Below are 15,617 nucleotides of genomic sequence, written 5' to 3' on the forward strand. Positions count from 1 at the left end.
CTATACCCCTCTCACGATTTCTATAGTTGCGTCTTCATTGTTCAAATGTTGTATTTTGGTAATATTGGTTTTCAAACAATTTATTTCGATAACTTGTCCTAAAAAATAGTTATTTTTGCACGTGTAATAATTTAATTTTCTTATTTCGATCGCCTATTTTATTTAGTTTTGAACACCCCTATTTACTATTATTTAAATTTTTTAAAAGAAATTAAAAGTCTTAAAATTTCAATCAATTGTTTGACGAACTCAAAAAATGCCTTGTAAATGTTGTGATAAACACAAAGGATATGGATGCCCATTAATATCATGGGTGACTCGTATTCATGTTACCAAGAAAGAATTTACATTTAATGAAGGTTGAAAATATGAACCCTATACATATATAAATAGGGGATATGATACGAGATAATACACAGAGCAATATTAACAACAAATATTCTCTCTCTCTTTCTTATACAATAAAACACTTCTTTACTTTCTCTCTTCGTATACTACGAATATAATATTAATATATTATCTTTATAGTAGTATAATAATATTGGTAAATACTGATAGTAGTATTTTTCTATTTATACTTTATTTTATTACCTCTTCCTTATTTATTTATTTAGTTATTTTATAACACGTTATCAACACGAAACTCTAACGATATTTTAGGAAGACTTCAGGTAACAAATTTTTATTATATCGAAGTTCTTTCATCTTGAATATAATGCTTTTGATATATCTGGAAACAATTATTTATCATGGATACTATATGCTAAAGTCCATCTTGATTCAATGGATTTTGGAGATACCATTAAGGCTGAAAATAATACATCCCAGAAGGATAAAGCCAAAATTATGATTTTCCTTCATCGTCATCTTGACGTATGATTAAAAAATGAATATCTCACATTAAAAGATCCTGCAGATCTGTGGAAAGGCCTTAAAGAAAGGTATAATCATCAAAAGACGGTGATATTTCCTCAAACCCGATATGTTATAGAAAACTTTCTCGACCTTTCATGCCTCGAATGTGCTCCTGCAGTAGCAATCGAGAAAAAAGGATTTAAAAAATATTCTGAGTTAATTTCTTGATTTCTTGTTGCTGAACGCAACAATGAGTTGCTCTTAAGAAATCATGAAGCGCGCCTAGCTGGGGCCGCCCCATTTCCTGAAGCAAATGCGGCAACTTATAACCCCAGAAGAGGTAAATGACAAGATTTTGATAACAAGAAAAATTATGGAAGGAAAAGAAATTATGTTCACAAGAAAGGATCTCACCAGAAGTGGGATAAAGAAAGAAATATTGGGCAAAATAAATCAACAGAAGATAAGTGTTTCCGTTGTGGTGGAAAGGGTCATTGGTCATGTACCTGTCGTACCCTAAGGCACCTAGTCGATCTTTACCAGGCATCTTTGAAAAAGGATGACAAAGGAAATGAATCAAATGTTGTTTCAAATGATGCTGAAAATTCCACCACTCATTATGATGTATCTGACTTCTTTAAGGATTCTGAAAAAAATATTGGCTATTTGATCAATGATGGAATAGTTTGATATGTGTATGTGTTTGTTAAGTATTCACGTGAATAATTTTACTGTGCATGTACTTCCACTCATTTTATTATTATTATCATTTGTCTTTGAAGAAAAATGGCAAGGACATATTCTGAAGATATTTGTCTTGCGGATAGTGCAAGTTCGCACACTATTCTTAACAGTGATATATATTTTACCAATCTTGTGCCAAAAGAAGAATATGTTAATACTATTATTGGCTCAAGCAATGTGATAGAAGGCTTCAGAAGAGCTATAATTTTATTTTCTGGAGGAACAAAATTTATAATAAATAATGCACTATTATCTACCAAGTCTTTGAGGAACTTGTTTAGTTTCAAAGATATTCGCCGAAATGGATATCATATTGAAACAATGAATGAGGAAAATCATGAGTATTTATGTATTACAACTCATGATTTAAATAAAAAGGTTATATTAGAAAAGTTACCCTCACTTTCATCTGGGTTGTATTATACCAAGATTAGTGCAATTGAATCACATGCCATTGTAAACCAGAAGTTTACTAGCACAAATGAATTCATAACTTGGCATGACCGATTGGGTCATCCGGAAACAACCATGATGCAGAGAATTATTGAAAACTCCCATGAACATTTACTAAAGAACCAGAAGATTCTTAAAACTAGTGAATTTTGTTGTGCTGCATGTTCTCAGGGAAAGTTAATTTTAAGGCCATCACCAGTAAAGATTGGATTTGAGTCCCTTGAATTACTAGAAAGGATTCAAGGAGATATATGTGGACCTATTCATCCATCGTGTAGATCTTTTAGATATTTTATGGTCCTAATAGACGTATCTTTGAGATTGTCACATGTGTGCTTATTATCTTCTTGCAACCTGGCGTCTGCGAGATTACTGGCTCAAATTATTCGATTAAAAGCACAATTCCCAGAAAATCCAATCAAAGCAATTCGTCTTAATAATTCTGGTGAATTTACTTTCCAAGCTTTTGATACTTATTGTATGGCTAATGGAATAAGTGTTGAACATCCAGTAGCTTATGTTCACACACAAAATGGGTTAGCAGAATCACTTATTAAACGCCTCCAATTAATTGCTAGACCTTTACTTATGAGAACAAATCTCCCAACCTCGGTTTGGGGGCATGCTATTTTACATGCCGCAACACTTATTTGTTTGAGGCCAACGAGTTACCATAAATTCTCTCTTATGCAATTAACTTTTGGCCAGCAGCCAAATGTTTCCCATTTAAGAATATTTGGGTGTGCGATATATGTTCCCATTACACCACCTAATCGCACCAAAATGGAACCCCAAAAAAAATTGGGAAAATATATTGGATATGACTCTCCCTCTATAGTGAGGTATCTTGAGATACAAACTAGAGATGTATTTAAAGCCCGATTTGCAGATTGTCATTTTGATGAATCAAAATTTTCAACATTAGGAGGGAGAGAATAAGTTTCCTGAAAAGGAACTTAATTGGAATGCATCATCGTTGATGCATTTAGATCCTCGATCAGAGCAATGTGAACTAGAAGTTTAAAAGATTATACATTTGCAGAGAATAGCAAATGAATTGCCTGATGCATTTTCCGATACAAAGAGGATAACCAAATCTTATATACCAGCGAAAAATACCCCAATTCGAATTGATGTCCCAGTAGGACAAGTAGCCACTGAAGCAAATTCACGCCAGAAGCGTGGCAGGCCTGTCGGTTCCAAAAACAAAAATCCTCAAAAGCGAAAAGAGGTGAATACTATTCCTGTTGAAAAAGACATAGTAAAGACACCTGCAGTTGTCCAAAATTCTGATATAGTTTTAACGCCAGAAGACATTCAGATACCTGAAATTTGTGAAAATGACGAGATTTCGATAAATTATGTCTTTATCCGAGAAAAATGGGACTGAAATAAGACAATTGTCAATGAAATATTTGCATATAATGTGACATTAAATATCATGCATGAAAGTAAGGATCTTGAACCAAGATCAGTCGAAGAATGTCGACAAAGAAATGATTGGCCAAAATGGGGAGAAGCCATGAAGGCTGAATTAGACTCACTTGCAGAACGTGAAGTCTTTGGGCTTGTAGTCCGTACACCAGAAGATGTAAAACATGTTGGATACCGATAGGTATTTGTGAGAAAACGAAATGAGAAAAATGAAATTGTGTGCTATAAAGCCCGACTTGTGGCACAAGGTTTTTTACAAAGGCCCGGTATCGATTATGAAGAAACGTATTCCCCTGTAGTGGATGCGATAACATTGCGTTATTTGGTCAGTTTATCTACATATCATAAACTGCATATGCATTTAATGAATGTGGTAACAACCTACTTATACGGCTCATTAGATCGGGATATCTATATGAAAAGTCCCTGAAGGACTAAAGATATCTAAATCATCCAATGAATATTCACAAGGGTTATACTCAGTCAAATTGCAAAGATCTTTATATGGTCTGAAGCAATCTAGACGAATGTGGTATAATCGTCATACTGAGTATCTGGCCAAAAGTGAATTCAAGAATGATGATATCTGTCCATATGTTTTCATAAAGAAATCTGCATCTGAATTTATTATAATTGTTGTGTACATTGATGATTTAAATATCATTGGGACTCCTGAAGAGATTCCAACAATTATAAAAACTCTAAAAGAAGAGTTTGAGATGAAAGATCTTGGAAGAACTAAATTTTGTCTCGGCCTGCAGATCGAACATATAAAAAATGGGATCTTTATTCATCAAACAACATACACAGAGAAAATCTTGAAAAGATTTTATATGGATAAGTCACATCCCTTGAGTACCCCAATGATCGTAAGATCTTTGGATGTGGAAAATGATCAATTCCATCTTCCATCCTAAAGAAGAAAATGAAGATATCCTTGATCCTGAAGTACCATATCTTAGTGCCATTGGAGCGCTAATGTATCTTGCAAATAATACACGACCTGATATATCATTTGCTGTGAATTTACAAGCAAGATATAGTTTCTCTCCAACCAGAAGATATTGGAGTGGAATCAAACAGATCTTTCGATATCTTCATGGAACGGTTGATATAGGATTGTTTTATCCCTATTGATCCAAATCACAATTAGTTGGCTATGCAGATGTTGGATACTTGTCTGATCCACACAAAGGAAGATCTCAAACAGGATACCTGTTCACATATGGTGGTACAGCTATATCATAGAGGTCCACGAAATAGACGATAATAACAACCTCCTCTAATCATGCTGAAATACTAGCAATACATGAAGCTAGTCGCAAGTGTTTTCCAATATATTATGTCATCATGTGGACTGATTGATCATAAGATAGCTCCAACTATCTTGTTTGAAAATAATACAGCATGCATTGCTCAAGGCGGATACATCAAAGGTGATAGAACAAAGTATATTTCTCCCAAATTCTTCTTCACTCATGATCTTCAAAATCAAGGGACAATTGATATCAAACAGATCCGCTCAAGTGACAATCTAGCAAATTTATTCACAAAGTCACTCCCAAAATTCTCATTTGAAAGATTGGTGTATGAGATTGGGATGCGTCGATTTCGAGACATTAAATGATGTTGATAAGACGGGAAGATTGTACTCTTTTTCCCTTGGTCAAGTTTTTTTTCCCATTGGATTTTTCTTGACAAAGTTTTTAATGAGGCAGTCCCCATCACAAAGGATATTGTACTCTTTTTCCTTCACTAAGGTTTTTTTTCTATTGGATTTTTTTTAGTAAGGTTTTAACGAGACAATAATCCTAAATAGTCATACAAGGGGGAGTGTTGTGATAAACACAGGATATAGATGCCCATTAATATCATAGGTGACTTAGTATTCATGTTACCAAGAAAAAATTTACATTTAATGAAGGTTGAAAATATGAATCCTATACATGTATAAATGGGGATATGATACCAGACAATACACACAGCAATATTAACAACAAATATTCTCTCTCTCTTTCTTATACAATAAAGTACTTCTTTACTTTCTCTATTCGTATTGTCACAGTAAATTTTAGAAGGTTAAATTTAACAGTGTTTGTAGAGTTTTCTAGAGTATTTGAGAATGCTCTAGATGGTTCTGGAACGTTCTAGAATGTCCTAGAAGTTCCTGGAATATCCTAGAAGGTTCTAGAAGACTCTAGAAGATCATAGAGTATTCTAGAAGAGTGTAGATGTATATAGAAGTATAAAGAGTGGTATGGAATAATCTAGAAACAATTGAAAAGTTGTGGTAGGATAGATATTTGTAAAGAAAGTTCTGGAGGATTAATCTGGACCGTTGATTAGATTTGATCTTAACCATCCATTGAGGAGGTGGATGGCTATAAATAGGAGATAAGAGTTAGTGTAAGGTGTGTGAATCATTTGTAACCACACTTAAGCAATAAAGTGTTCTTCCACCAAAGCTTCCTTTCTCTTGTGTTCTCTTGTATTCTTAGCCTTCTTGCTAAGTATTGAGGGTTAGGCTGACTTGGTCTTAGCTCAAGAGGTTGAGTAAGTCCGAGTGCCGGCACGGTAGCGTTGGAGTGTGTCCAAGGCCGTGACAATTTGGTATCTGAGCAAGGTTCGAGAGGGAGCACAAGTCGCTTGTGGGTATGGCTTCTAGTATCACCATGGAGCATGTTGAGTCTCAAAGGGGAAGGGATACTATTCCTTCTCAATGGGGAGGCAAGAAGGGCCGTTCTTCAAGTGAGCCTAGAGGTAAGGACTCTAACTTCTTAGAAGAAAGAGTTTCTATGTTGGAAAATGTTCTATCCTCTATGGATGAGCGGTTCCAAAGGATAGAACATGACAAGGAGACCCTCGAGGCTCACGTGTTAGGAGAACTAGATGCTTTCAAAGAAAGCATGCTCCAAATCGAAGAGAAGCTTGAGAATTCCTTGAAGCTATTTGAGGAAGTTCGAGTTTGGTTCGAGGAGGCGAAATCTCGACCAACCATTATAAGGGAGACGACAAAGATTGATCTCCCCAAGCCAAAGGAGTTCAAGGGCGTAAGGGACGCTCGCGAGGTGGAGAACTTCCTATGGCAAATGGAGAGGTACTTCGAAGGCCAAGGGGTGGTCGAAGAAGCAATAAAGGTACGCACTGCAGCTCTCTACCTTTCTGATAATGCTACTTTGTGGTGGAGGAGAAAGTGCGTAGATATGGAAAAGGGTACTTGCAACATAGTCACATGGGAAGATTTCAAAAGGGAATTGAAAAGACAATTCTTTCCTGAGAATGTGGTTTATGAAGCAAGGAAGAAGTTGAGGGAGTTGAAGCACAAGAGTACGATTAGCGACTACGTAAAGGACTTTACTACTCTCACGCTTCAAATCCCCAACTTAGCATCAGAGGATGCATTGTTCTTCTTCATTGATGGACTCCAACCTTGGGCAAAGCAAGAACTACAAAGAAGGAATGTTAAGGATGTCGATGAGGCCATCGTGGTGGCCGAATCACTCACTGAGTATCATAGGGGAGACTCTAAACCCAAGTCTTCCTCCAAGCCTAGTTCTGCTAAAGGTGGGGGAGACAAGGGGAAGAGTTTCTCAACCAAGAAGGAAGGAAAATACTCTTCAAAGAAAGAGTACGAAGAAAAGAAGAAGGCTTTCGTGCCCAAAGGAGGATGCTTCGTGTGCAAGGGACCACACCAAATGAAGGATTGTCCCAAGCTAGGGACTTTGGCATCTATCGCCGAGGAACGAGAAGCTCAAACTCAAGTAACTGAGTGTGTTGGATCTATCCAACACATAAATGCTGTGAAGAGCAAAGAGGCAAGCACTGTAGAAAAGAAAGGCTTGATGTATGTCAAAGCCTTTATCAATGAAAAACCTGTCATGGCTATGATCGACATTGGTGCTACACACAACTTCATCACGCCTGATGAAGCAAGGAGGCTTGGGTTGAAGATCACCGAAAAGAATGGTTGGTTCAAACCCGTAAATACCAAGGGTGAACCCCTTAAGGGAGTAGCAAAAGGGGTTGAGATGACTCTTGGTTCTTGGAAGGGCCTTGTAGATTTCTCAGTAGCACCCATGGATGATTTTAAAATAGTCATCGGGCTCGATTTGCAAAGGAAGGCAAATATAATACCTATGCCATACTACGACGTAGTATGTGTCATGGAGAAAGGGTCTCCATGCATGATCCCTACAGTCTCTAAAGTTGGAGGACCACCGATACTCTCTGCTATGCAACTCAAGAAAGGGTTCAAGAAGGGAGAGATTACATATTTGGCTCTATTACAAGAGGAGTCAACATCTGAAAGAGAAGACGTCCCTCCCAAAATCAAGGAAGTCCTTGAAGAAAATAAGGATGTGATGCCTCCCGAGTTGCCAAAACAACTACCCCCTAGGAGGAAGGTGGACCACAAGATTGAATTGGAGTCAGGAGCAAAGCCGCCCGCCTCAACACCTTATAGGATGGCACCGCCAGAACTTGAGGAGTTGAAGAAGCAACTCAAGGATTTGCTAGATGCTGGGTTCATCCGTCCATCGAAGGCACCTTATGGCGCACCAGTCTTATTCCAAAAGAAGCATGATGGTTCATTGAGGCTATGCATCGACTATCGAGCACTTAACAAGGTAACCATCAAGAACAAATACCCCATTCCTTTGATAGCCGATTTGTTTGATCAACTTGGTAGAGCCAAGTGGTTCTCAAAGCTAGATTTGAGGTCAGGATATCACCAAGTGAGAATTGCCGATGGTGATGAGCCTAAGACCACGTGTGTCACGAGGTATGGATCGTATGAGTGGTTGGTGATGCCTTTTGGCTTGACCAACGCTCCTGCGACCTTCTGTACCTTGATGAATGAGATCTTTCGACCTTACCTTGATCGGTTTGTAGTGGTCTACTTGGATGACATTGTTGTCTATAGCAATACTTTGGAGGAACATGTAGAACACTTACAAACCGTGTTCAAGATCTTGCGAGAGAATAACCTATATGTGAAGAAGGAAAAGTGTTCCTTTGCAAGGGACGAAGTCCACTTCTTGGGACACATCATTAAGGGTGGAACTCTCTGCATGGATCAAGGAAAGGTGAAGGCTATCAAAGAGTGGGAGCCGCCAAACAAGGTATCTGAATTGAGGTCATTCCTTGGGTTGGCTAATTACTATCGGAGGTTTATCAAGGGATACTCCACTAAGGCTGCACCATTAACTGATCTTCTCAAGAAGAATCACTCTTGGGAATGGTCAAAGGAGTGTCAAAAGGCCTTTGATGAGTTGAAGGCTGCTATCACAGAAAGACCAGTACTAGCACTACCCGACTACTCAAAGGTATTTGAAGTCCACACTGATGCTTCTGACTACGCTATTGGAGGAGTTCTGATGCAAGAAGGACATCCTATTGCCTTTGAGAGTCGCAAGTTGAATGATACAGAGAGGCGATACACTGTCCAAGAGAAGGAGATGACTGCGGTGGTGCATTGTCTGAGAACTTGGCGTCACTACTTGCTTGGTTCACACTTCATCGTCAAGACAGACAATGTGGCTACAAGCTACTTCCAAACTCAAAAGAAGTTAAGCCCCAAACAAGCTAGGTGGCAAGACTTCTTGGCTGAGTTTGATTTCGAATTCGAATACAAGTCAGGCAAGACTAATGTGGTAGCAGATGCGTTGAGTCGCAAGGCTGAGTTGGCGGCCATTTCTATGGTTGAAGGAGATATTGTGCATACCATCAAGGAAGGGTTGCATCACGATCCATTAGCCAAGAAGTTGGTGGAGTTGGCTAGAGAAGGTAAGACCAAAAGATTTTGGCTAGAAAACGACCTTCTCTACACTAAAGGGAGAAGACTATACGTCCCTAAATGGAAAAATCTAAGAAGAAAATTAGTGAGAGAATGCCACGACACCAAGTGGGCTGGTCACCAAGGTCAGCGAAGGACCTTGGCACTCATTGAATCTTCTTATTATTGGCCCCAAATGAGAGATGAAGTGGAGAGCTATGTGAAGACTTGTCTTGTGTGCCAACAAGATAAGATTGAAAATAAGACACCAAGTGGGTTGTTGGAACATCTGCCTTCTTCGGAGCGACCATGGGAAAGTGTCTCTCTAGATTTCATCTCTGCCTTACCAAAGTCCGAGGGGTTTGGATCTATTCTTGTGGTAGTAGATCGATTTTCGAAGTATGCTACCTTTATACCCGCCCCTACTGATTGCACTGCAGAAGAGGCAGCACGACTATTCTTCAAGAATGTGGTGAAATATTGGGGATTGCCTAAAAGCATCATTAGTGATCGAGATCCACGCTTCACAGGACGACTATGGACAGAGTTGTTCAAACTCCTTGGGTCAGAGCTTCATTTTTCAACAAGCTTCCATCCTCAAACCGATGGGCAGACTGAGAGAGTGAATGCCTTACTCGAGTGTTACTTGAGGCATTTTGTAAGCGCTAATCAGAAAGATTGGACAAAACTCCTCGACATTGCTCAGTTCTCATACAATTTGCAAAGGAGTGAGTCTACAGGAAAGAGTCCGTTCGAGATTGTGACTGGACAACAGCCGCTTACGCCTCACTCTCTTTCTTCCTCTTACTCAGGGAAGAGCCCTGGAGCCTATCATATGATTAAGTCATGGGAAGAACAAGCAGATGTTACTCGTTCTTACCTCGACAAAGCTGCAAAGAGGATGAAGAAATGGGCAGATAAGAAGAGGAGGCATGCAAGCTATCAAGTGGGAGGTAATGATTAAACTTCTGCCACAACAATTCAAAGCCTTTCGCAAGGTTCATAAGGGTTTAATCCGCAAATACGAAGGACCATTTGAGATCATTGGACGTGTTGGGGAGGTTGCTTATAAAGTACAACTCCCTCCCTCTATGAAGATTCACCCGGTCTTCCATGTGAGTATGCTTAAACCATATCATGAAGACCAAGATGAACCGAGTAGAGGTAACTCGAGTCGTGCTCCACCCGTGGTAATTAGATCATTTGATAAAGAAATTGAAGAGATCCTAGCTAATCGCATCGTGCGACGAAGAGGGGTGCCACCAAGTATCCAATACTTGATCAAGTGGAAAGGACTCCCGATAACCGAAGCTAGCTGGGAAACTCGCGAAGATCTGTGGCAATTCCAAGAACACCTAGAGCGCTATCATGAACAGAACGCGACGAGGACGTCTGCGCATTAGGTGGGAGAGAATGTCACAGTAAATTTTAGAAGGTTAAATTTAACAATGTTTGTAGAGTTTTCTAGAGTATTTGAGAATGCTCTAGATGGTTCTGGAACGTTCTAGAATGTCCTAGAAGTTCCTGGAATATCCTAGAAGGTTCTAGAAGACTCTAGAAGATCATAGAGTATTCTAGAAGAGTGTAGATGTATATAGAAGTATAAAGAGTGGTATGGAATAATCTAGAAACAATTGGAAAGTTGTGGTAGGATAGATATTTGTAAAGAAGGTTCTGGAGGATTAATCTGGACCGTTGATTAGATTTGATCTTAACCATCCATTGAGGAGGTGGATGGCTATAAATAGGAAATAAGAGTTAGTGTAAGGTGTGTGAATCATTTGTAACCACACTTAAGCAATAAAGTGTTCTTCCACCAAAGCTTCCTTTCTCTTGTGTTCTCTTGTATTCTTAGCCTTCTTGCTAAGTATTGAGGGTTAGGCTGACTTGGTCTTAGCTCAAGAGGTTGAGTAAGTCCGAGTGCCAGTACGGTAGCGTTGGAGTGTGTCCAAGGCCGTGACAGTATACTACTAATATAATATTAATATATTATCTATATAGTAATATAATAGTATTGGTAAATACTGATAGTAGTATTTTTCTATTTATACTTTATTTTATTACCTCTTCTTTATTTATTTATTTAGTTATTTTATAATAGTAAATGAATAGTCGACCTCATTTTCAAGGTTAATTAGTCCTGGCTAAAGCCTATTAGGTTAATTAGTCCTGGCTAAAACCACTGACCGTAATGAATAATAATATTGAGCCATCAACAATATAGGATGTTGGGGAGCTGCTGGAATTTAAGCTACTGCTGATTAGGATCACGAATAACATACCACTAATGCTTTCATAAGTGAAATAATAAAGCCTTTAGAAGTTAGAACAATAGCAAGTGAAATCATCATAGAAAGACCCGTAACACATAGATATCTCGTATCATGAATATTTTATTGTGTTTTTTTATTGAATAGGAGAGACAAAACCATTCAAAATATAAAAATTTTAATGTACATAAATATATTTCTGCACATTTTCGTCAAAAATCCGAGATTTATAGCCAGATAGGGCAAGTATGCACTTAATTAATTCCAAGTTCCAACTATTTTAACATAACAAACAAAAAGAATTTTCCTAAGAAATGTGAAACTCTACTTAAGGATTGAAATCTCATGCAACGTAGGACATCTCTTTTTAATGCTTAACTAACAAATGTCCTAGGTAGCATATATATAATCTGCAGCAATAACTAAGGAACTGTAATTCACAAACACAGATGAAATTCAACCATAAGCATATCATCATGCACTCGAATTATTCCTGAGATTACTAAACCCAAACCAAAACCTGGGAAAATATAATGGACTCCAGCTAGCAAATATTGCACGACCCTTTTTGGTTCTGGGAGGGGGAAGGGTAGCAGATCTTTACCTTATGTACCATTTTGACATTATCGCAACCACCGTCTATCTAACCTGGAAAATGTTGCAGGTTAACAGAACAATTCCAACCATTGATAATATAAAAATTATTGCTGAAAAGGATGTTATGTAAAATAGTCGACATCTCTATATCTAATTTTCTTTTAAAAGTCTTATATCCATAGATTTGACAAGCAGAAGCTACTACTACCAGAACTATTCTTCATAAAAATCATCAAATCCAACCAATACCGCACTAAGAAAATTTCAATGTACTATTATATTCAACCACGCCTTCGGTATCCCTTCATTATTCACCAGAAGATTTGATCCCTTGATATCCCAGTACATCACACCCCTAGCATGACAATGTCCGAGAATCGACAACAACTGCTTCATATAACACTTAATCTGCAGACCAAAAATAACCTCCTCTGTCAAATTCAAATTTTGCTGTGATCTCCGTTAACTATCATTCATTCATCTAGATTTAGAAATAACACAAACAATAAATCTCATGACATATATAATTAAATAAGCCAGAGAAACAAATCACCAAAAAACAAATGAGAAAGAGCATAATTTGTTGAATAAACTAAATGAATTCTAAGATAATTAGACAACAGCAACATCTCCTTCCCCACAAGACCCTACCATATCTTGGCATTCACCCTTTAAGTGTCAACAGGCCCCTACTGTAACCTTGGCTTTCAATCTTCCTTTAACCATAGCTTTGAAATAATGATTCAATAACTAATAGCATTTTAACCAAAAGAAATTCTAAAACCAAGGAAAAAAAGCTCAAAATTTTTACAAAGAAAAAGACTATCAAAGGCTTAAAAAGAGCAAAAGTGTCAACTGCGTTGGAAATTTGGAATCACATATTTTTCTCTATCAATAAAGGCTTATATAAATTATAATCAACATGGTACCAATAATTTATGAAATTTAAAAATTATACAGAAACGAATTTGAATGTTTGCCGATCATATATCATTTTATAAATGCCACAATAAAATTAGGAAAAGATCAAGACATCAACAAAGGTAAAATCTATCTCAAATTCCAAACACCTTATGTGAAAATTCTTAACTTAAAAAAAAAAGTAAAAATATAAAATTCAGAAAAGTAAAATATTAAAATATCAAAAAGAAAGAAGAGTGAAAGAAAGAGAAAGAGGAATAAGCCACAAGTTAAATAGATACATCACTTATTCCTCTTGACTCATATGCTCTTATTGATTCATCTATTATCTTTGACTAAAACTTGATATTTTCTCAATTTTGTGAATGAAAAAGATTATAACCTAAAAAAGTACAAAATGATTATATGAACATTGAAATCCTACTAACATGTCTAACATTATTTAATAGCGGAATAAACACATCAGTATTCAAAATCTGATCGCCAATGAAAAACAAGTAATCATAGCAGAGGGAACAACAATAAAACAAAGCATACATGAACAGGTTGAAGTTAGTCATTCTTGTTCGAATGCTGTTGTTGGGTTGCTTGGATTCGTCCCACCAGCTAGCTTGGGCTCTTTCCTTGGAGAGATGCAATCTGTAACGTAATTTTGTTCTCAAGTCTTAAGAATAACAAGTCTTTTAAAAAATAAAGAAAATTTATTCACCAAATCCCTAACAATGTTTTTGATGGATATAATTTAATGGTAACTCTTACAGAATAACAAGAAGCATGCTGACAAAAGCAACATTATACCTTGGGAATATGGATGTTTGCGAGGCATTCCCTTTCTGAGGGAGAAAAGAAAGGAGGTGTAGAGCACTTGAACAACGCGGTCATCTAAGAAATAAGGCCTCGTATCTAAGACTCGATTCACGAGTACACGCACAGATAAGAACCTTTGCTGCTCCTCCTCTTGTACCAACCTTAATTCAACTACTAAAATGCAAAAGGATGGAATGCCTTCTGCGAGACCAGAGATGGTAACACATACTTTGTTGTTGCCAAGGTCAACCAAGTTGAGATTGGAGGAAAAATCATCAAAGAAGGATGGTTGGATCGCCTCACACAACTCATCAAGGCATTGCTGGCGAAGAATGCAATAATCTTTATTATCCACCAGCAAAGCGTGTATGTCATATTTCACACCACGTATGGGAAGACCCTTCAGCTTCCATGTCAGCACCACACTGCCATCGCCTACATCCCCAAGGGACCGCACACGCAGGAAAAGATCATAACCAGGAAGAGAAAATGTGCGCTCCAGTTTAATCCATGCTTTAGGTTGGGGATCGTAGAGATATGCAATTCCTGGTGCGGACAGGCGATGCAAAAAGAATTTATCATTTAGCACAAAACAAAGAGGAGAATTATAATTATCAGAGTTGACTTCGGTTGGAGGAGCGGGCGCGGAATGCCAGTTCGGGGGACGGGGATTGGGACATAAAACCCATAACCCCGTCTTTCTTCCTAACAGTGGTACCGCACCAAGCTCCAACAAGTAAACGTCATCTTTAATGTTTGCAAGGAAAAGGAAGTCTTCGGTCGGTAGCGGAGGGATTGCGCCCGTCTCTACTGCCTCAGATATGCCCAACGTGTTGCCGCCGACATAGGAGATTTGGTAGATCTTGGTTCCAGACTCGGTTTGCTTACCGACTAAGAAAATTTTCGAGTCGAAAATAAAGTGATCCAACATGCAGGACTCTGGAAGATTCAAACAGAAATCAAACGGAGCCTGCTCAAGATGGGATTTCCAATCCCTATCCTCATTCTTCCCCAATTTTTCTAACTTCTCAAAGCGGATGCCAAAGATGTAGTCGTTTGTAACCATCCACAGGCATGCTCCTGTTTCCGCCGACTCCATCATCAAAAACCAATTCAAGAAAAAAAAAAAAAGTCAACAAATAACGAAAATATTTAGGATTTCTTTTAAATAAAATAAAAATTTATTATTTTCTTAAATCCAATTTTTTAATTTTAACCCGGCGAATTTCAACCAAATTTTTAAAATCCAATTCAATTCTGTTACGTTATCAATAGTATTTTTGTCAATTTCTACCAAGAACAACTCTTGTTTATGACTGTGTTTAATGAAAGTGTCTTTGTGAATGTGTCTAATAAAAATATTTTTTTTATAATTGTATTTAATAGAAGTGTCTTTATATATATATTTTTGGATGTGTCTCCTTATACATGTGTTTAAAATATAATAATTAATTATTTTTAACAATAAGTTGGCAGACAAGAAATTGGTACCCTATACTTTTCCAATCCAATTTTATAAACCATTATCATCATCTCTAAACAATATATAGGTCTCCAAACAGTACATAGGAGTATATAAAAATACACAAACAACAAGCATGACTTTTTCAATATGGCCGAGCTAATGACAACCATTATTATGGTTTCCAAAAATATACAGGTACATAGGAATAAGCTATATATAACAAGGATTTTTTTTTTAATTTAAATCACTATTTTCTTAAAAAAAATACGACTTATTCCTGTTTACCTTTGTGTACTTC

At 37.3% G+C, this 15,617-nt stretch overlaps 1 protein-coding gene across 1 annotated transcript; it reads right to left on the bottom strand.

Moving 5' to 3' along the window:
• Positions 1–12,215: 12,215 nt before the first annotated feature.
• Positions 12,216–15,041, bottom strand: LOC112771745 (uncharacterized). Its single transcript, XM_025816555.3, has 3 exons — positions 13,846–15,041; positions 13,585–13,686; positions 12,216–12,534 (listed from the first exon to the last, which is right to left on the bottom strand). The coding sequence occupies exons 1-2, from the start codon at positions 14,954–14,956 to the stop codon at positions 13,604–13,606; spliced, it is 1,194 nt and encodes a 397-aa protein (XP_025672340.1). The 5' UTR covers positions 14,957–15,041; the 3' UTR covers positions 12,216–12,534; positions 13,585–13,603.
• Between the last annotated feature and the right edge of the window lie 576 nt (positions 15,042–15,617).

The sequence above is a fragment of the Arachis hypogaea genome, chromosome 18 (assembly GCF_003086295.3).
Source record: "Arachis hypogaea cultivar Tifrunner chromosome 18, arahy.Tifrunner.gnm2.J5K5, whole genome shotgun sequence".
NCBI lineage: Eukaryota > Viridiplantae > Streptophyta > Magnoliopsida > Fabales > Fabaceae > Arachis > Arachis hypogaea.